General features: G+C 36.3%; 1 protein-coding gene and 1 pseudogene across 2 annotated transcripts; one reads left to right on the top strand and one right to left on the bottom strand.

Annotated features, from left to right (window-relative positions):
* Positions 1–9,330, top strand: LOC137733249 (MADS-box protein SOC1-like). 2 transcript variants are annotated; one of them, XM_068472396.1, is made up of 8 exons: positions 1–556; positions 699–915; positions 5,647–5,734; positions 5,844–5,905; positions 6,021–6,120; positions 6,242–6,283; positions 6,491–6,532; positions 8,936–9,330. In XM_068472396.1, the coding sequence occupies exons 2-8, from the start codon at positions 734–736 to the stop codon at positions 9,065–9,067; spliced, it is 648 nt and encodes a 215-aa protein (XP_068328497.1). In that variant the 5' UTR covers positions 1–556; positions 699–733; the 3' UTR covers positions 9,068–9,330. The 2 variants fall into 2 exon arrangements, with proteins under 2 accessions (XP_068328497.1, XP_068328496.1); XM_068472395.1 differs by lacking the exon at positions 1–556 and having other exon boundaries at positions 629–915.
* Positions 9,331–10,256: 926 nt separating this feature from the next.
* On the bottom strand, positions 10,257–12,746 carry LOC137735765 (probable fructokinase-7; annotated as a pseudogene).
* Between the last annotated feature and the right edge of the window lie 8,571 nt (positions 12,747–21,317).

Genomic DNA, 21,317 nt, shown 5'->3' with positions numbered 1-21,317 from the left:
TTGGCATCTTCTTCCTCTCATATTTGTCCATAACTTTTTTCTGGGTCTGTTTGCATATTTGGTAAATTTGCTCATTAAACTTTTCCACTACTCTGAAGAAGATTTTCTCTTTGTCTTTGAAATCAATCAATCAATCACAAAACACCCACCTCCTCCTCCTCCTCCTCCTCTCTCTCTCTCTCTCTCTCTATATATATATATATATAAAATATGCAAATATATGTGGATTTTCAGGGTGGAATCATAGTCTTTTCTCAAAAAACTTAGAGAAGAGAGCTATCTCTTTCCACTTTTAGTATTCCTTCGCCCCCTATCTGTCGCATCCACTTTCTTTGGCTGTTTTTGTTTTACTCTTCATATATATCTTCATTTTAATCTATGTACTCCCTGTTTACACAAATTATATCTATCTATATATATATTGATTGCTTGCAACCCTTTTGAATTGAAAAGGATCTATTGCCTTCCACCTGATCTATACCATCATTCCAACTCACAAAACCTAAAAAAAAAAAAAAAAAAAAGAAAAGCTTTCTGGGTTAATTTTGCTTATTTGGTAAGATTTAACTATCTTCTCTTCTTCTTTTAGTTATTTTCATATATATCTCCTTTTTGTTTTGATGATTTCTGCAGAGACCAAAAAAAAAAAAAAAAAAAAAAAAAACTGATCTCAGAATTTCATTTTCTTGTGTCAAAAGGGTAGAAGGAAATTAGTATAATTAAATCATAAAAAATGGTGAGAGGAAAAACTCAGATGAGGCGCATAGAGAACGCGACAAGCCGTCAGGTGACATTCTCAAAGAGGAGAAGTGGTCTGCTAAAGAAGGCCTTTGAGCTCTCAGTTCTTTGCGATGCTGAGGTTTCCCTCATCATCTTCTCTCCCACAGGAAAACTCTTCGAATTTGCAAGTTCCAGGTATTTTAATTTAATTTAATTAACTATAAATCCCTCACATAGTGATTTAATATTAAACTGCTCATAAAATGACTATTTAAGCCCTAAAATGTTATAAAAATTAAAAAGTATCTAAATACACCTCAAGTTTTTTCTTTGAATCATACCTAAAATTTACTTCTACGCTTTCACATAAGCAATATGATTATTTTTTTAGAAAAGAATGAACATGTTTTCCTTGAAAGTTTGAAAACTCAATGTGAAACTCTATCACTGCAAGACTTAAACCCTTTTGCCCTCGAGTTAGTTTGGATGAGGCTTGTGTCCTTTTGTCTTTGCTTTAATGAAAACTCATTTCGCTAAAAGAAAGATTGAAGAATTATGTAGGTTACTAATATAAAAATTGAAAAGAAAACTGGAGGAAACAAGTTTGGGAAGACGAATATGTGGGTTTGATGTGAGGTGTATGTGAAGAGTTTAGGGTGTGAGGGTAGCTTGAGAAAGAATGGGTGTATTAAGACATTTTTTAATATAAAAAGTAGGTGTGAGTTGTTTTTAGTACGTAAGGGGTAATCAACAAAATATGAGGTACTAATAAAACAACTTTATTTTTTAAGAAGAAAAAATAATAAAAATTGTTTATTTAATTTGAAAGAGAATGGTAGATCCGCTATTAAAATGAATAATGTCATGCATACTGTGATGATCTGTACAAGCCTTTTTCTAACACAGTAGCGTTATGAATAATGTTAGAAAGATTATTTATTTAAATTATATTGTGTAAATCATATGATGTGTTTAGTGATGAATAATGTTAAAAAGAAAAAGAATAATAGTGTTGAACCAACATATGATAATAAAAACCAAAAAAATTATAACATTGGACTCATTTGGATCAAGGAAGTTTGTTGCATGATCCAGCATTGAGCTTTTTCATTGTGAATATGGGTGGGCAAGAGGTGGCTAAACTGGAAAAAATAAATGATAAATTACATGAAATAAAATGAATTAGAGCACAAAACTTCTCTAGGCTAGAGCGCAGTGTAGCCCTCTACCTAGCTCCGCCGTTGGTGATGATTGGAATATTATGTAAATGTTGATTAATGTACTTATTTCCTGTTGGTGACAAATCAAATAGTTTACAAATTTATCTTATGATCTCCCTAGCATTACTCTAGGTTATATATTTGGTTATATTTAGTAAGTCCTGTTTTACTTTTCATCCAGAAAAAAGTTGCATAGTTATTTATTTTCGGTAGTAGTCCTTGCATTACTATTTATAGTAAACTTTAATACATAGTCTGTAGCAGTGGCTCATTTGATCTGGTTACCTATGACCTTTACTTCCGCCGACTTTGGCTGCCTATTACGTTTTTTTTCTTTTGGTCAAGGAAGATATTTTTCATTACATTAAAAACTAGTGTAAGGCCAAAAAGAACTGGACAAACAACTACAGATAAAGTAAAAGGCCCCAGCAAAATGATAGCGGCAAAACAATATACAATGAGAGGCCCATATAAGTTTAGGTCTGAAGGCTGCAAAAAACAAACAACAAAAAACCCTAATCTTCAATAGCAAAAAGCACACCACCGTTGCTGTCACATCCTCAGGGGAAGCCAAACACTGAACCGAAAAAGTAGACACTAGATCCAAGTCCCCTTCATGAACCCCTACAAATATATACAAAGTATCATATGTGTAGAGAGTCAGACTAAGGGGGTATGTAAAATATCCAACACTTGGCCTTGATGGGAATCCGACATGCTAGTTGGGGGAGGGAAATTGATGGAGGGAAGTGGATCCGATATCCAATTTCTTATCGGAGCCTTTGATCCGAGCACATGATGGGATGTGGATGAAGTATCACAACTAAGGAGGAAGGAGGAAGGAAAATTAAAAGATAGGAAGTAGTAAAAGCGGATGAAAAACGTCGGATAAGGGGGCATGAAGCCCAAATATGAGACAAAGTTAGGGATAGATGAGACCCAGCTCAAAGAAAACTGAGATAAAACTTAAGGGAAAACCAAGAATGAAAATGAAGGAAGGAGACTAAAAGGAGAGAACCAATTAATTCTTTTGTTTCTCCTCCTTTTCCTCCTCCGTTCATCCTCTCTTCTTTGCCTTTCATTTTCAATAACAGAAGGTAGGAAAAAATGCAAAAGAATTAATGCAGTATAGTTAGTTCAGGAGTGAGGGTGAGTCGAGTGATAAGTAAGAGTAAGCTAGCAATTTGGAGTTGAAAACCTTCTTTGTGACAAAAATAAAGTTCAAATGAATTAATATTAGGGAATGGGTTAATCACAAGATCTGGGTTAACTAAAATTAATATTCAATTATTCTTGGATTAATCACAAAGTTTGGGTTAACTTGTATGACTTTTAAAATTATTTAGGATCTTGTTCACAAAAGAGAATTTAATAAGGGATTTTATTAGCAGAAATAACAAAAAAGGACACTGATTTACAAAATTTAATTTTATCTTTTATGGGGATTTTACCAAACCTCATCGACATCATAACAACATCATCTTGTAGAAGACAAGTGGATGAGGCTTTGTCCCACGTTTTTCTTTTTCCTTGCAATTCACGGATACATAATGTCAGTCCCTGCATATTATTTTGTATTTCACGGATGATGATCTCGATTCTGTTTGTGCGGATTTTAGAGATTACTTCATTTTGTCAGGTGTTGTTTGTGTTCAATTTTAAATAATAAAATTCAAAATGATTTTTAATCATAAGATGACTAATAAAAGAGGATCCGAATTCATTCCTATTCGGTATTTCACTTCAAGAAATCTACTTTGACACATATGTGTTATCTCCACTTTTATCTCAACATGATTTATATTCATTTCATTAGGGTATTGTTTGAAAAATGTAAAGATTTCAATTCATTTTAGAAAAAACACTACAAAAATTACAAAAAATAGGATTTCTTTTAGGGTTGTGCTATCCAAACACTTATTTTTACTTCTCGCACACCCTCTTAAATTCGGCTTTCGAATCGAATAAGTTGATGAAGATCAATGAACAAATATTACTAAGTGTGCGTGAGAGGTAAAAAGAGGTATATGGATAAAACTACCTTTTTTTTTAATTATCAAACAAGACTCATAAGTAATGTATCCTTTATACTATTCACCCACTCATTTTTGCTTTCCATGCACTCTTATTAGTTTTTTGTTATTGATCTTCAATTCATTGAATTCGATGACTGGAAATAAATGTGTGAGAAGTGAAAATAAGTGTGTGGATAACACTACCCTATATTAAACTATCAAAGTTTAGCTGTAAGTCTCTTTTCATAATTGAATATGTCATAAATTCGAATACCTTTCTTCTCATAGAAAGAAGAAACAAAATATATAAGAAACTATGTAGAAAACAGTAAAACAATCTACTTTTGGCATAATGCATTACATAACCTAATTCCATATGATCCAATTTTTACAATATGGTATACATTATCTGGACATAAATAGTGCAAATTAGTTAGCAGTTTTTGGTTTCCTAATATATCGATATATGATGTCCTATGTACTATGTACGATCTATAAGACGCAGTTTTTTTTTTAATTTGTAATTTTTTTTAATAGAAATCTAGATTTTAATCTTTATATACACTTTATTTAATGTCAGCATATTAAATGTCTCTCTTTTTTATTTATAATTTTATGGTTCATAAATTAAATTTTATGAAAATATTATAAATTTTAGTTCTCATTATGGTAAGTATCTTATATAAGAAAATATTTTCCTAAAGATTTTTCGGTACACATGTTTTTGCATATTTTCTTACGTGCCACTAATCCATTGCAATATATTTGGGTACGAACATTTCTGTACATTAGGTTAGTATAATATGTTTAGGTACGGAGATTTCGGTACACTAGTTTATTATAATATATTTAGGTGCGGATATTTCGGTACACTAATTTAGTATCATATATTTAGGTGCGGACATTTCGGTACACTAATTTAGTAAAATATATTATAATACAGACGTTTAGGTACACTAATTTGAGGAAGTAAAATAAATATAATGAATTAAAATGTGTATAGTAATAAATAATTTTAATTTTAATGTAATGACATTAAATAAGATACCTATTAAATATTAAAACAAAAATATAATATAAATTTGAATTAAGTCCTCATTAGAGGATTAAAATCAATATCCAATCTAACACCAGATTTTTATTGAATTTTAATCTTCTTCAAGGATTAAAGTTCAAAAACTCCTGATTGTTATGTTGTAAGCTTTTGGATAGCTTCATTATGATGTCCTATGTATTATTGGTGTTTGAACAAAACATATTTTCCAACTAAAAAAATACAACTATATATTTACAATGACAGGGGAGATTAATATGGACTAAGTCATAATAATTTGATATCTAACTGCCATTAACGAATTGGAATCTAAGACCTCTATTTACAGAGTAGAGAGGAATACTAAATTAGTCAAACTAGTTAACTTATGAACTTTATGCAAACATTTTGGATATTATAGCAACTATAGGGTTTCTATGTTGGCCGATATAGGGACCTATTATATTTGGTGTAGCTCATGAAAAGTAATATATATTGTCACCAACCTTTTCAGAAATGTAGAGTTGAATAGTGTAAAGAGGGAAAGGTATATGAAGCAATACTAAAACAACAGACACGCATGCTGGAGCATTCAATTTGCATATATGCTAATATAAAAGAAGGATTTATCATTACTTGGAATTGGTTATAAACTCAGCATGCAGGGAACCATAGAGCGATATCAGAAGCACGCGAAAGGCAATCAAACCAGCAACAAATCCAGTTCCAGTGAACAAAATATGCAGGTACGTACTTGTGCCTCCTTTTTGTACGTAAGCTCATCCCATAAAGTGTTCCCAATTCAGTCCGACGAAATATTCGGTGATGAGTTTTCGTTTAAATCGGAACATGCAGCATCTGAAGCAAAAAGCAACTAGCATGATGAAACAGTTAGAGCTTCTTGAAGTATCAAAACGGTTCATGGCCTTGACTGAAACTTTTTTTTGTATCTTAACATGTCGAAATATTCAGTTTTTTTATCCTTTTCAAAATGCTTCTTTTTTAAACGTGGAATTGCAAATTATGCCTCAGGAAACTCTTGGGAGAGGGTCTAGGATCATGCACTCTTGCAGAGCTACAAGAAATAGAGCACCAGTTGGAGAAGAGCGTGAACAATGTCCGAGCCCGAAAGGTTTATCTGAGAAATTAAAGATCATTAAGCACCAGTAGATTCTGACATTAGCAGTTTCTCATCCTTGATTAAATGGATATTAAACAAACTTTAATTTTTTTGTGTGTAATTAATACTGCAGAGTCAGGTTTTCAAGGAACAGATTGAGCAACTGAGAGAAAAGGTGAAACTGCTACAACATAAAGTTAAAAAATAAAAAATTTGCATGTCTGTTGTGCTACTGCTAGCTGACTAAATATTACAAAATGTGTAGCTGAAAAATAAGAAATCTACAGACAGTGCAGAACACTTAATGCCAACAAGAGGTTGTGATTATGGTAGCTAACTAAATAAGTTTTTTTGCTTTTTTGTTTTTGTTGATAAAATTCAGGAGAAACTCCTCAAAGCTGAAACTGCACGACTGGTTGAGAAGGTAAACCCTTTAAGTTATCATAATCTTCTTTTATAATGTATATTGTAATTGTAGTCACTAGTGTTTCCTTATGTTGCACAAATACGAATACAGAGATACGGCTGATGCGAGATTTATACGCACACAAATTAAACCCTCTTTTTATCAATTGTAGTAAGTATGTAAGTAGGGATCGTTCTGGACCGGGGATTAGGAGGGATTGTTAATCATTTGGATTTGACTCAAAAACGTAAAATCACAATATAAAACACTATACTAGACTCAAAGAATTCAACAATACTTTAAAACATAAACTAAACAGATTCTAAGCATTAAAGAACAAGAAAGTAAAGGGGGGGTTTGATTTGACGAAATTAACTAAAATGCACAAATTGTAATTAAAGGCAAAACGTAAATATGAATGTGATGAAAATATGGATGATGGAATAGCCAAGGGGTTCTTCTCCACACATGTTACACTTGCATACAAGATTGATTCTCAGTTGGTCTTTCGATAAATTATGAAACTCAACACTCCGGGTTAATTAGGTCTGCTTAAATTAACCGTCAAGTTTTCCTTAAGTTAATGAATTGGATGGGTTTGCGCAACGCAATTCACAACATTCTCCAAAAGTCCTTTACGTGAACAGCACAATAAAGATACAATCAAAGATCATTAAGCACTATGAAAACTATAAGTGTTGACGAGGCATTCGTTACTATGATGAGCATGAAACTCGTGCCAAGAATTCATTTAACGCAATTGTTTATAAGCAACCTCCACTACTTGTGAATATAAGTTCATAACGATTAGGTGAAACTCACTTATATTCTAGCGTCATATTCATGCATGAAAATTAAGCGCGCATTCTCAATAAACATACATAAATAAGTTATCAATCAAACGGTTAAACACATTGAATCCACAACTTATGAAATTCCAACCAACGTTAATCAATTCATATTGCAAATATAAACATAGTTTCGAAAAACCCCCTAGCTAAAGGGGGTTTAGTTCCTTCTAACTTTGAAAGAAACACCTAAACATTCCAACAACTCAAACTTGAATTGTATGAACGTTTAGGCACTCTTCTCTTCCATTTCTCATACGTACAAAACAAAGAGAATTGAATTTAAACATTGAAATCAAAGAAACACCTAAACATTCCAACAACTCAAACTTGAATTGTATGAACGTTTAGGCACTCTTCTCTTCCTCGTTGTTGTAGCACAAGGTCTAAGGAGATGTTTAGGGATGGTGTGAAGTGTTTTGGAGGGATGGGAAGTGGTTGAAGTGGCTGCAATGGAGGAGAAAAACTGCACAGAAATGGAAGGTAATGCACGGCACAAGATGTGTGTTTGTGTTGTGTGTTGTGTTGTGAATGAAATGAATGAATTGTGGCTGCAATGGGTGCTTATTTGTAGGTAAATAAGAGGGAACATGACAGCTAGGAAGTGGGTGGAAATGTGGCTGCAATGTTAGTGAATGATTATGAGTGAATGCATGTGGATGTGGCTAGGTTGGAAAGTTGGAATTGTGATGGGGAGTGCACGGCAAAGGGAGGAATATGTGGCTGCATGTTTGGGTTTGTTTAAAGGGTGCATGTGGGTGAATGTTAGGTTGAAATAATGATGGAAAAACAGCTAGGAAAAGAGGGAATGCATGTGGAAGTGTGGCTGCAAAGAGAAGGAAAGCTGGAATGTGGAGGGGAGTGCACGGCATTGATGTATGTGGAGTGTTTTGTGCAGCTAGGTTATGATGATGAATGCATGTGTTGAATTGGTGGTTGAATGATGAAAGAATAAGTGAATGATTATAATAAGTGATAAGTGAATGATTATGATAAGTGATAAGTGAATGATTATGATAAGTGTATGATATGTTGGTATGATAAGTGTATGATATGTTAAGTGATAAGTGAATGATATGTGTATGATAGGTGGTTATGATAGTTTGGTCTTCAATTTCGTCCATCTACTTGGCGTTTAAGCATATGCAATCCATTTAATGCCCCAAACTACTCCAAAATGCATCCCTTTCGTTTCCTTAACCATATGAACCTAAAAACACACGAAAGAAGCATAAAGGACTAAAATAACTAAAGAAACATAACGTAAATGTACGAGAACAAGCCATTTAAGTCGCATGAATATGCTCCTATCAACGGCATCTGAGAAAGAGGCAAGAAACTCAATTTCTTTGTGTTCAAGAAACTTGAGTGATTGTTCCTAGTCAATTTTCTTTACAAATTCTCTACATTAGCAAAACCTAGCATTTATATCATGTTAACTATTATTTCAATGCCATAAGCCTGAGTTATATACATTTGGTTACCACTTGAGAGGCTTAAATCGTATTTATCATCGATAAAACTTCATGTTAATGGTTGAACAAAAAATAACAGTTTCACTTTTTCTTTGTAGTGTGGTAGTTTCCAGCCAAGGAAAACATTGGACGAGCTAAGAGAAAACACAACCTACACTGATAGTAGTACAAGCTCAGATGTTGAGACTGAATTGTTCATTGGACCGCCAGAAAGTAGAGCGAGGCGCTAGCTTCCACTCCGAGAGAGAGGGTGTGAACAATCTAAAAATCCATGGTTGAGCAGATCTATTATTTCTATAGTTTCAGATTGGATTTTTGCTCTGCATTAGATTGTTGTTCCACTAAATTAATACTGTAATGTTGCTCTGCAAGTAATATATAACAACTATATTGTAAGAGGGATCATTGTGCCGTTGTGGAAATGACTATGATGCATATGTATGGACTATTTGATTTTTGTTATATATCCTTATGTTTTATTGAAATTCTCCAGTTCTTCTTATCTGGTCCTTTTACTTTGTGTTCTTTCATCACATGCAGAGCATCTGTCGTCAATTAGCTACTCGGTCGCATCTCTACTTTGTTGAGGAAGTTATGAGTTCAAATCTCATAAACGACACTTGTTGAATGAAGATAAGAAGAGTAATAAATATGTTGACTGTCATCACGGATTCGTCTCTTTTTCTTTTTCAGCAAACAATATTACAAAACATTTTTAATGTTGGAGAACATTGGAAAGCATTTGTATACAGAATACATTGCATCTTTGTTAAATCCCACATCGGTGGGTTCAAAGAAACCCAATGGGTTTAAATAGGATTATCCTACTAACTAATACCGAGATCTTTTGTAGTAAAACCCCACATTTGACAAATTGGACATGTGGTAAAGTTTGGGACAGTATCGGTGTCGTTAGAATGGGACAGGCCCAATGATCCAAAAATCCAACGTGGCATCAGAGCCCACGGTTTTGGGCTGGTGCAAGCCAACAAGCTTGTCACTCATAAGGAAACAAGTTTGAATTCTTAATATAGAGACTCTTTTTGAGTGCCATTAAAAACAAGTGGGCCCAACGTGAGCCGACCTCTGAATTCAATTACTGATGTACTCATAAGGAAACAAGTTTGAATTCTTAATATAGAGACTCTTTTTGAGTGCCATTGAAAACAAGTGGGCCCAACGTGAGCCGACCTCTGAATTCAATTACCGATGTGGATCTCCACGTGTGAACCACTAAATGAGGTTACACGTGAGGAGGAGTGTTAAAGTCCCATATAAGTGGGTTCAAAGAAAACACAATGGGTTTAAATAGAATTACCCTACTCTAACTAATACTGAGACCTTTTATGGTAAAATCCCACATGGATTGGGCAAGTGGTAAAGTTGGGGACAGTATCGGTGTCATTAGAGTGGGATGGGCCCGACAATCCAAAAATCCAACAAGCTTTGCTACATGAATGTGAATAAAAGAAAGTACAGTGTTTGGGAGTTTATCAAGCAGTGGTTTGCTGGAGAAGTTGGTTCACAGCTTCTTTTGTGGGCAGTGCAGGAATAGCTCCTTTTTTTTGCACTGTGAGAGCACCGCAGCCATTGGCAAACAAGAGAGCTTCTCTCAGCTTTTGTTCATCCTGGATAGGTAAAAGAATTCAAACTTTCAGTACCATATAAGGTGACATGTGTTCAGAAATTGAATGAAAAGGATTGGGCTTGTTTGAATACGGCATAGCTCAACAAGTTTATAGAGAATCCGGTACAACTTTTGATTACAAAATGGGCTGTCATGTCATGGTAAGCATGACACTGAAGCCCAATTTGTTGTGCCAGCTCGCTCAGCCCGTCTATATTGTTTAGGGGTAAAAAAAACCTTGCAAATGCATACTTTGTACAGATTAATTTCTGAACCCAAGCTGTTGAGCATAGCAGCAACAAAAGAATCACCAGCACCAGTAGTATCAACAGCATCAGCTTTGATACCTGCAACCTTACCCTTAAACTCCTGCACTCCACAGTAAAAAGAGGGATCAACAAAACCAAATTAACTGCAGATAAAAATCCAATCTGCTATTTACATCAAGATGGATGTTAACCTTTGTGTAGTATCTGCAGCCTGCTGACCCTTCAGTTAGAAGCAGAAGCTTCAAATTCGGATGGTAAAGCTTTTTCAAGACCACCCCATCATCATAAGGATCATCACCTCCGGTCAAGAATTCAATTTCATCCTCGCTTATCTACAATTTTGTGAATACATTATAACACGTGGATTAGTAACACCAGATAACTAACTATGTGTGGCCGTTATACCAAACAGCATAATGCGCCTTAATAATGTCAGCTTGGTTCCATATGCTAATAACACCTTTTTCGAGCAGCCTCTGCAGATGGCCACAGTGGCAATCTCAGATTTGGGTCGTATCAGCACTAGTGGTGCGATAGAACATGAATTTGGGTCGTTTCACCTTTTTGATTAAATTTACATCAAGTTCTTTTTCATGAAGAAGCATATCAGCACTAGGGGTGCGATAGAACATGAATTTGCACTCCCCGTCACTTCTGAGTGTAACAAACGCCAGTGCACTCCTTGCATGTGGATCAAGGCGCATGCCAGAATTGTCCACATTGTTTTCTTTCAGAATGTCAGCCAATATGTATCCAAATTCATCCTTACCAACCTGGGATGCAACTGCTAGACTTTAGTTTATCAAAAACGGGAATGACTCGATAGAAGAATCTGAAACAAATGTGACCTAAATACAGATCTTAATGCTATGTATAGGATGTTTTACATGTTGGATGTAAATGCTAAGCACAGTCCTTTACCATACACTTAAAAAAGTGCAGTCAAATTTGTGCACGCCATATTGACAACCACATTAGTTGCATATGGACAACTGCAAGGTTGGAGTATCAACAATATCAATATAATTAATGACATATCCACATTTCAAAAAAGTTGAGTTAGTGCACAGTTAAAAAATTCTACGTATAATGTGACCAAAGCGAAATAACAGAATCATGATAAAACTGGTGGTAATACAATGAAGCAGAAAAGTTAAAAGTGATTTTGGATGGCTAGAAAAAGCACCTTGCCCATAAAAGCTGCAAAGCCTCCCAATCTTGAAATTCCAACTGCAACATTGGCAGGAGCTCCACCAACAGCTTTCTTGAAACCATCTGCATCTGCAAGAGAAACTCCGGCACTAGTCGCGATGAAGTCGATCAACATCTCCCCAAAGCAAATAATCAGCTCTGAGTTCTTCTATTGGATACTACTCTTTTTCTTTAAGGATAATGATATAGATGAACCTACAAAGAACCAAATGGTTAAGAACTTAAGATCAGTTCAGAAAGCCAAGGAAATTATTACTCAAATATTCTTGTTATTAAACAAAATTTCAACATAAAGAAAATGACGTGATACATTCAAGTAAAAGTCCTAGATATTACATAACCAAAAATTTATTAATTAGGATCATATTTTGTAGCTTTGGGAAAATGTTCTTGATCAAATTTTGCCAACAACTATTCTCGATATCGTTAAACAATCAATAGGCTCTCAAAGCTTAAGTCATCAAGAAATAAGTCAACAGTGTATATCAAGCTAAGCAACTCCATCCGCACATGAAACATGATCACCAAAATCTTAGTTTTCAAAAAAATCGATCAACAATGTATATCTAGTTGACAAGTATCCTATAATTTACCTCGAGAATCCAATTGGGTACAAATGAAATCCAAGATTTACAACAGTAAAACACAGTTATACTGAAGAATCAAAAGGGGACGTTAACGAATTTAAAGAAAGTAGAAATTATCACCAGAAAGAGAGGAAGAATTCCTAGCAAACTTGCAGCTGCCCTTTTTGGATCGCTCAAGTGTGAGGGGGAAGCAGCTGCATCCTGTTGGTGCCATTATTATAATTAAATTAATCAAGAGTAGTGTTAATTATATTTGAAACCAAACATTGACTAAAAAGTTGAAAACTTAAAACGCAAATCAACGCTGTTTTCTTTTTTTTTTTTTTTTTTTTTTTTACAAGAATTAAGATTGATTAATTAATTAATCGAGAGTTTATATGTCTCCAACTGAATTCTAATTTAAAGAAAATAAAAACATTGAATTTTGTTATAAGTATAATTTACTGAACAATTATGGAGGTCATAGAGAGAGGGTGCGACAATAATAAAGACAGGAGAGCGATGTGTAATTTTGAGGTGTGTTGTTATTTCACCCCATTGTGTCTTTATTTATAGTAGTAGGGAAAATTAATTCCTTACCCTTATAAGACTACAACTCTAATAGAATATTAAATACTAAGGGGAATATTCAAAGATATCCCTAGATACACTAGGATTTACACAATCACATTCTTAATCTAATAGGACTGCAACACTCCCCCTTGAGTGTGTAAATACTCAAGTAAATGGTGCATCAAGTCTTCAGCGATGAAGTAAGTACAGTTAATGAAGTCGTCGGCACAATGAGCGAATGAGAGTCTTAAATCAACGGAAGAATGCATAAAAAGGTAAAACTCAAAAAACCTCGCTATGGTAAAACTCAAGGTGGGAGAAAAACCCATAGACTACGGAGAAAAGTGAGAAGTTGCATTAAGTCAAAACTATACGTCTTCTGGACGTAAGTAGAAGAGCTCACAAGGGTATGATCAGCCCAGGATGGGTGCCTCGTTAAAACCTAGTTAGGTAGTAAAAATCTAGTGGGAAAAATGCTCTTAATCATACGGGAAAAGAGTACATTAAGATCAAGTGAGTATACCTTTGGATACCTCCCCTAAGTTTGACATAACTTTCAAATGAGAACTACAAACATTGCATATGATAGTTAGGTATAGCAATTCCTCGGACAAGCTTCTGAAAGGTTGACTTCTGCAGTGACGTTGTGTAGAGGTCGGCAAAGTTGTTTAGGATCGGCTTGCATGATTTCAATCTCTTGATGCTTTGTAGACGCAATATGTCTTGGCGTTGACTTTGTTGATGTATCATGTCTTGTTTGGGTGGATACATGCGGCATAGTTTTCATGGATCGTCGTTGGGACTCAACGATGGACTAAAACAGCAAGTACTTCGAATATGCTCAACAAGAACTCCTAACCATGTCTCACTTGTGGTGTAGTGAAGTGAGGTGAGTCTTGGAATGATTCGAAGATTTTGCAACTAAGGTCATATCATGAACCTCCAAGATATTGCGATATCGGATCTACTTGAGATGCGTTAGGATTTGCCCAAATCCGTAGTACCTTCAGGGTTGCTGAAAACGTCTTTAATATCAAATCAGTGGGTGTGTGTAGGCGTGGTGCTGCATCCTTACCAATAGATCAACTACGAAGGAGATGCATTTTCTAATTGCAACGAGCTAAGTACAATGAACTCAGATATGGAACTTTAGATTCCATAACCTCTTCAAGGGTCTCGTTTGCATATAATGTATAGATGATCATAGGTATACTCCAAGATAACACATTCGAGGTGTAGTTCGACTGGTAGACCAAAGTACTATTAGAACAATGCTTCAGCTTCATGTCAAGGCATAAAAGAGTTTTCCCAAGATCCTTCATCTCAAATTCCATCTTCAGGTACGAGGCAGTTTTCTTAAGCTCTTCTAGAGTCTCAGTGGGATTCGTGTTAACGACATAAACTGTAACTCTAGCAATTTGGAATAAGACTTCATAGGTTAACACGCAAGGGCATTCATTCATATCCCTGACTGATCAAATAATCACTTAGACGGGTATACCTCATCAGCCAGATTGCTTCAATCCGTAAGTGAACGCCTCAAATAAGTTGAGAGGGTGTTCAGTGGTTTAGAACTATGTGAGTCAATCCATGTAATTCTTAAGGAACTTACATGTAAATCTCCATATCTATATCCCCATGGAGAAAACACTAACCACATTTCATAATGCTGCTATCAATCACAGGACATTTGAGAGAAAACTTGCGTCGTAAGACATGCATCATATCGCACTATTTCATTCATCTCATAACGCTTCTTTTCCCACTTGTAACACAACGAGGTTACATTGGGCAATGCAGGAACGATAGGTCCAAAACACACTTTGTAAGGAATTTGACTTGGATTGTAATTTCGGTTGTCCAATCAGTTCTACGTTGTCACTTAATCAACGGAACACGGTTCAATATCATCGTTTTTCATTTATGTCGGTAGCTGCCATATAAGTGAAAACATCATCGATGGTAATCTCATTTCAATTCCATTTTCTCATCCAAACTAGTATACTGGACCAAGAACTTCAAGTCTTGGGAGTAATCCGGATTAATCTTATGAGATGGAAATGATTTGAGATATCGATCATGTATATATTCATTTTGTGCCATGTCTTCCACTTATAGGGAAGCAAAACTTACGAACCGAGTGATCAGTCGTGCTCTAGGACAAGATAGTGTGATTGGCTATTAGCCAGTGTACTGGACCGTCCAACAGGGGCGGCATACCCTTCGGGGATGTTGACTCGACGTCTGTTAAGTGCATTTATCCTTGCAAGCATGCTTGCAGCTGGTATATAATCTTGTCACTTTAGCTAGATCAGGGGAATGCGTCTGGAGCAACATTCTAAAAGCTAGAATTCATCACACTTGCTTATCATACTTGTGCAATATAAGGATTGAGATAAGACATAGTGGGTAATGTCCATGCAAATTCGCACCGTTCTACAGGAACGTTGATATTCTTATCTGCCCCTAACGGCGGGAATACTGTCTCATTAAAGTGACTACCTGCAAATAAGCGATAAAGAGATCGCATGCAAGGGCTCTAAGAGAGCGAAGGTGAAGGAGAATCATAATCGACAAAGATTCACATCATTCTTTGAGGGTACATTGCGACAGTGTTGGAATGCACACCCAAATGCGTAAATACGAAAAATGTCAGGTTCGTACCCAGTAACTAATTGTAATGTCAAATAGGTTGGGTGGCAATGGGCCTCAAGGCAGACCAACATAGCTGTGTACAAGATTGCATAACCCTCGGCAGAAATAAAAAACTTGGTGCGTTCACCAAGGTGTGGGCGATCAATTAAATTACGCTTTATGATTGCTGTGCGAGGCTGTTTTGGGGTGAACATGGGAATTCAATGTCCAATTATAAACCCAATAGACATGCAATACTTTATTGAAAACCATCAATATAAACTTTTCGGCATTATCTAGTCTCCCAGACTTTAAAGTATAAGCAGGGTAGTGAACCCTTAATTGGCCAGGGGATTTAGCAGTTATGTTTGTGGACAAACATGTGACCAATTTGTCGATTCATCAACCAAAACCATAAGTATTTATATGGTATGCATTTTTGTTAGCTTAGTCCACATATATTCCTTTGAATTCAATATGAAAAAGGGTGATTTCGTATCTTTGCGAGGGATGATTTAGAAAATCAATTTCCTTAATGAGAAGGTTTAGCAAAGTGTGCTTGTAGGCACAAAGTCCTTACTTCAGGTAAGGAGATGCATTGTAGCATCACTGTTCGACCTAAGTGTCCCAAATGGTCATGCCAAAGCAAGTAAACTGCTCAATCACCAGGCTCCAGGCTAGCCATATGTGGTGTGTTCCCAGTTGAGAGATAGCCCATTGGCCCCAAATCAAAGCTTCAGGTTCATTTTGGAGGTGGTGTAAAGATATTGCACTCTATTTTCTTCAGTGGTTTCATTTATGATCATTGTCACCTCGAATATCCTTAAGAAAACTCAACGACATTCTTCCAGAATGGATAGAGTATAATGTCTTTGACATGGTAATTCAGGACCATGCATACAACGAGGAGCGTGCCAATGCTTTTAATCAGGTTGGATAGACCTGGAGTCGTTCCTAGAGATGTGATTTAGGTGTAAAGTTAGTGTGCGTAGTATCGCATTCATCCAAACAACTAACTTTCCGACATTCTTACCTAATCACGTGTTTAAGTGAATTCGGTCACATGTATACAAGAAACATGATTCCATTAACTCATGTTTGAGGACAATATCAATAAGATTATCCGTAACTAAAACATACACCAAACATGAATCCAAGAACATGGAAAAGTGTTCACAAAGTAAATGGTTTACTAAGAGGATTCGGCCAACAAGGCTATCCATGTCAAAATTCTACTTTTCCAACAATGTTTGGTGGAGAAAAATTAGTCTCACATATTGACTACGAGAATGGTACTCCTTAATGACATTGGTAGGGGCATAAACAGGTGCATAACCAATAATCTATTCCATCAAAATGGAAGTAGATTCTGCAGGGTTAAGGTTTGGAAATATTATCCCTTATTCTTGAAGTTTTAGGTCTTAGGTGCCAAGGATCACGCCTTGGGCATGATGCCACGCCTTGGCAAGCCCTGATTCTACCATATGTTGTAAAAACAAACTCGAAATTGGATTGTGAGAGAGACAGACTCGAACTTGGGTTCTGTATTGGGTAAGTTGCCACCCATTGTTCAATACCCTAACTATAGTAAGTAGCTTTTAACGAGAACACCAAAAAAACCTAATTCAGCTCCATGTAAGATGGCTCCAGTCAAAGTAGGAGGGGTCTGTTCAGTAACCCTCTGCCGAAGTAAAGTAATTCTGTTCAGTGCATCCCTGCCAAAGGAGGGCACCACCATTTGGTAGGCTTTAACCAAACTGGGTTAAGCCATTACGTAGACTCCAGCTGAAATGAGACTATACTGTTCAGTAAACTTCAGCCGAAGCTAGGTCTATACCTTTCTCTCACGTTTGTGGTAGTAATCAGATACGAGAATTTGGTAAACTTCCACTTTCTATATTGCTACTTCCAGAGCGACTTAGAAACATGGAAGGACAAGAAAAGTATTCTCCAGTCAAAATTCGATTGGATTTATAAACTTCAGAATCGTATTCATTCATGGATGTAATCGTGGTGTGCTTTAGGCAATGTCTTTCATGATTAAACGGTCCATAGCAATGAGCGAAAGAGCTATGAAATCCTCGTTTGGGAGGTGTTTCCATTTGTAATGCTTCGGGCATAAGTCTTCGAGTAAAGATCATAGCAGTTGCTTATTCAGCTATTCCATGCCATTGTTGGCTACATTGATTTCTCAGCTTCTTGATAGTCAAGTGGAGATTCACGTCTTGTACCCATATAAAGTGGTTTCTATTAGAAATGTCCAAATAAGGGAAATAGAACTTGTGATGGTTTGACAATCCACTGAATTGGAGGGAATAAGATTGTGATTGGTGCTATGGGAATGAATCATCCATAAGCATCAAAGTTAGAACATTCGAATTCTAAGACATGATTTTCATGAAAATCGTTAGGTTTTCATAGGTCTATTGTTTTAAGAAAACTTCAGGTTTCAAAGGGACTAAATTTGAAACCATAGTTTCGAGTTTAGTTATAAACTTCTGGTTCTTAAAAAGGAGGTACCTGTAAGAACACAGAATACAATATACAACTAAGTATAGTTGATTTGGGTTGCTTCAAGAACTTGAGTGTGAATGCTTCGGGACTATGAAAATGAGTCAACTGTTCAAAGAAACGAAATAATTTATTGAATCGTTAATGTCCAAAAGTGAGCTTTAGGCCAATAATTTTGGATTAATTGTCAGATTAATGGACTGCTGGTCACTTTAATTAATTTAATAGATCGGGCCATACAGGGTTGGTCATAGAAGCAAAAAATAATGATAACATTCAGGTTAAAATTATAGAGAATGCTAAAACTAACATTGGATTCGAAAAACCATAGCCCAATATCTGTGGGCTTGGGTGCCGTGTAAAGGGCATGGCCCTAAAAGGATTATTGGCCACGGGCTGGGGTTTTTGGGATAGGCCCAACATCCCAACCTACTAGTTGTGGGCCAAATTTGGTGTGGGGGATACATGCCCCACATGAAAGCTGGCCTAGATGGTGCGCGAGAAGCCCGATCGCAGGTTGGCTTCAATTTGGGGAGTGGGGAAATAAGCCCAGCCATCTGGGCTAGATTTGGTAATCGCGGGTTGTGACAGATGGTGAACCCAGTAAGCAAAACTTGCTACAGGCGGGTCGGGTCGTGCGAGTGAAGCCTAACAAGGCTTTTAGGGCTTGCTGGTGGACTCAGGGCTTCAGTCCCGTATGAAGACCAACCTAGTTCGAGGCCTGGTGCTGTGCAGTCACGTCGAAACAATGTTGTCCTGGTGATGGCGCGGCTGCAAGCCAACCATGTCGACTTGACGGCACAGCGTGAAGTCACCGCTCAGTTGCGAGAAATCCCAGATTTTTTTTGTTTTTTGTTTTGTTTCTTTTTTTTTTTTATTGTTTTTGTTTTCTTCGAATTCTAGTGTTAAAAACCCTTATTGCTTCAAATGAATTTCGATGTTTTGTAAACACGAAAATTTTGTAACAAATGAAATGAGAACATGTGTACAAAGTAGATTTGTATTGATGACTTTGTAGGGTTACAACCTCTGTTTACAAATTTCCTCTTATTTAGTCTTCAAATTTGATGTAGATGCGTAGGTTGTTGATCCAAGGGTCGAGATGACTTGATCTCAGACGAACGATTGAACGATTGCTTCAAGTTTTGAGCTTGAAACAATGTGTGGATAGTCTCCACCTCTAGGTTTGTGTATGGCTTGCAACAAAGGTGATGTTGATGTGGGATTTTGTTGATTCAAGAGTCTTGGCAACTTGATCTTGAATTGAATGTCGTTACAAGTTTTAAGCTTACAACAAAGTCTTGTAGGAATCGGCGCAAGTGTTTGTTGATTCTTCAAAGGAATGGTTCGGCTTTGGTCGAAAGAAAGCTTCGGCTTTGGTTGTACATTCTTCGAAGAGAGCTTTGGCAGCATATTAGTCTTCAAAGATTTGGCAGAGGTTCTTCTCAATGTGAGAATTTTAGCCTTTCAATGTAGAAATTGTCGACCAGTTATGCTTGCCTTGGGACCTTGTATTTATAGACTTCCAAAGCCATGCCTTTGATTTGTGTCTTGATTCATCCATGGGAGAATTTAGGCATGTTTAGTGTCTTGTTTTAAGCCACTTTCCCTTGCTTGGCCGAAATCTATAGGGCTTGTTGCCTATTTTGTGAACAATCTTCAATTCTTGCTTGTTTTTGTGAAGATGCTTTAGCTTTCTTTCTGGTTTTGGTAGCAATTTGGGCCCCTTGCCGATTTTAAGGAGATTTCTTCCCCTCTGCTGAATTTTAGGAATGCTTTTGAGCTTCCTTTGCTTGATTTGTGCTACATGTCATTGATGACTTGTCCATTTATGATGAGTCATATCCACGTGGAGCTTTGTGATGCATCATTTGTATGCAACGAAATTTAAATGTCTACAATTGCCCCCACTTCAAGGCATGTTGTAGGCATGTGCTTGTCACATGTAGGAAACATGTTTTGAAGTCCTGCAATGTGAATGTTCTGACTCAAGGGTTGTTGAGACTTGATCTTGAATTAGTTTGCTTCTTCAAGGGCCGTAGAGGTGTATTTCTTCAATGCAAATGATGAATTTCGTCAAGGGCCATTGAGGTGTATTTCTTGAATGAAACATTTCTTTAAGGGCCGTTGAGGCTTGATCTTGAATGAAATGAAAATTTTCTTTAAGGGTCGTAGAGGCTTAATCTTGAATGACAATTTTGAAAATGGATAAATCAGCACATACTTATTGTGTGTATTGACTTGCCATAATTTTTTTGACAAAATACATTTGGTATATTTTGGGACTTGAATTTTTTCCTTGTGGGTATGGGAAAAAAATGTTTTTCCTCCTTTAGGTAGGAATCTCCTTCAATTTTGGTAATGAGGGTGATTTCCTTCAAGATGTTGGAAAGCTTTAGTGCTTTCCTTTAAGGTTTTGGAAAGATTTAATTCTTGTCCTTGGGTAAGTAGGATTTGCATTTTTTTCCTTTTCCTTTCCATTTTTTTCGGCCAAGGGGGTGTTTTCCCTCTTGGTTTGGGAAACTTGAAGACTTGTCCTTGCCTTGGAGGGATTCCCTTTTGTATTTTGGCAAGGAAAGGTACTTTCCCTTGATGTTTTTAGAAGCCCTTTCCTTATTTCTTTGTTTCCTTTTCTTCTCTTTGCTAATTTTGTTGCAAAAATAGCATTTATTTTTATTTTTATTTGTGCTGAAATCAGCTCGCCCTTTTTGAGCTTGGAATTTACTTCCTTCTTGCAGCTAGAATATGCTTCCCGATTTTGATTTTCCTTTTGCTATTTGGTATGTATTCTCCCTATAGCATTAGGAAGCAATTGACCCTTATTTATAGGACACTTGGGAGTGTGTTTTTGTCACAATAACTCATTGCTGTGTGCACTGTTCTTCCTGCTGCTGTGACTTGTAACTGCTTGAAATTTGTTGCAGTGTGTCACTTTTTACCGTGTAATGCTGTGCAAAAGACTACAACGGAGTTACACCATGTAGTGCCTTTTGGTCGCAGTTTTCCCTTGGTGGTGACATTGCCATGCAGTGCAAGAAACTGCTTGCATAATCGTTGCGGGGTTACGTAGCATTTTGATTTTCTTTGC

This window comes from Pyrus communis, chromosome 5 (genome assembly GCF_963583255.1).
Source record: "Pyrus communis chromosome 5, drPyrComm1.1, whole genome shotgun sequence".
NCBI lineage: Eukaryota > Viridiplantae > Streptophyta > Magnoliopsida > Rosales > Rosaceae > Pyrus > Pyrus communis.
The sequence above is the reverse complement of the archived record's forward strand: the minus strand, read 5'-3'. Positions and strand labels throughout refer to the sequence as shown.

Coding starts and splice junctions, on each gene's coding strand:
- LOC137733249 (XM_068472396.1), top strand. CDS start 734: ATGGTGAGAGGAAAAACTCAGATGAGGCGCATAGAGAACGCGACAAGC. Junction 916..5,646: donor TTCGAATTTGCAAGTTCCAG/GTATTTTAATTT, acceptor TTATAAACTCAG/CATGCAGGGAACCATAGAGC. Junction 5,735..5,843: donor CCAGTGAACAAAATATGCAG/GTACGTACTTGT, acceptor CGGAACATGCAG/CATCTGAAGCAAAAAGCAAC.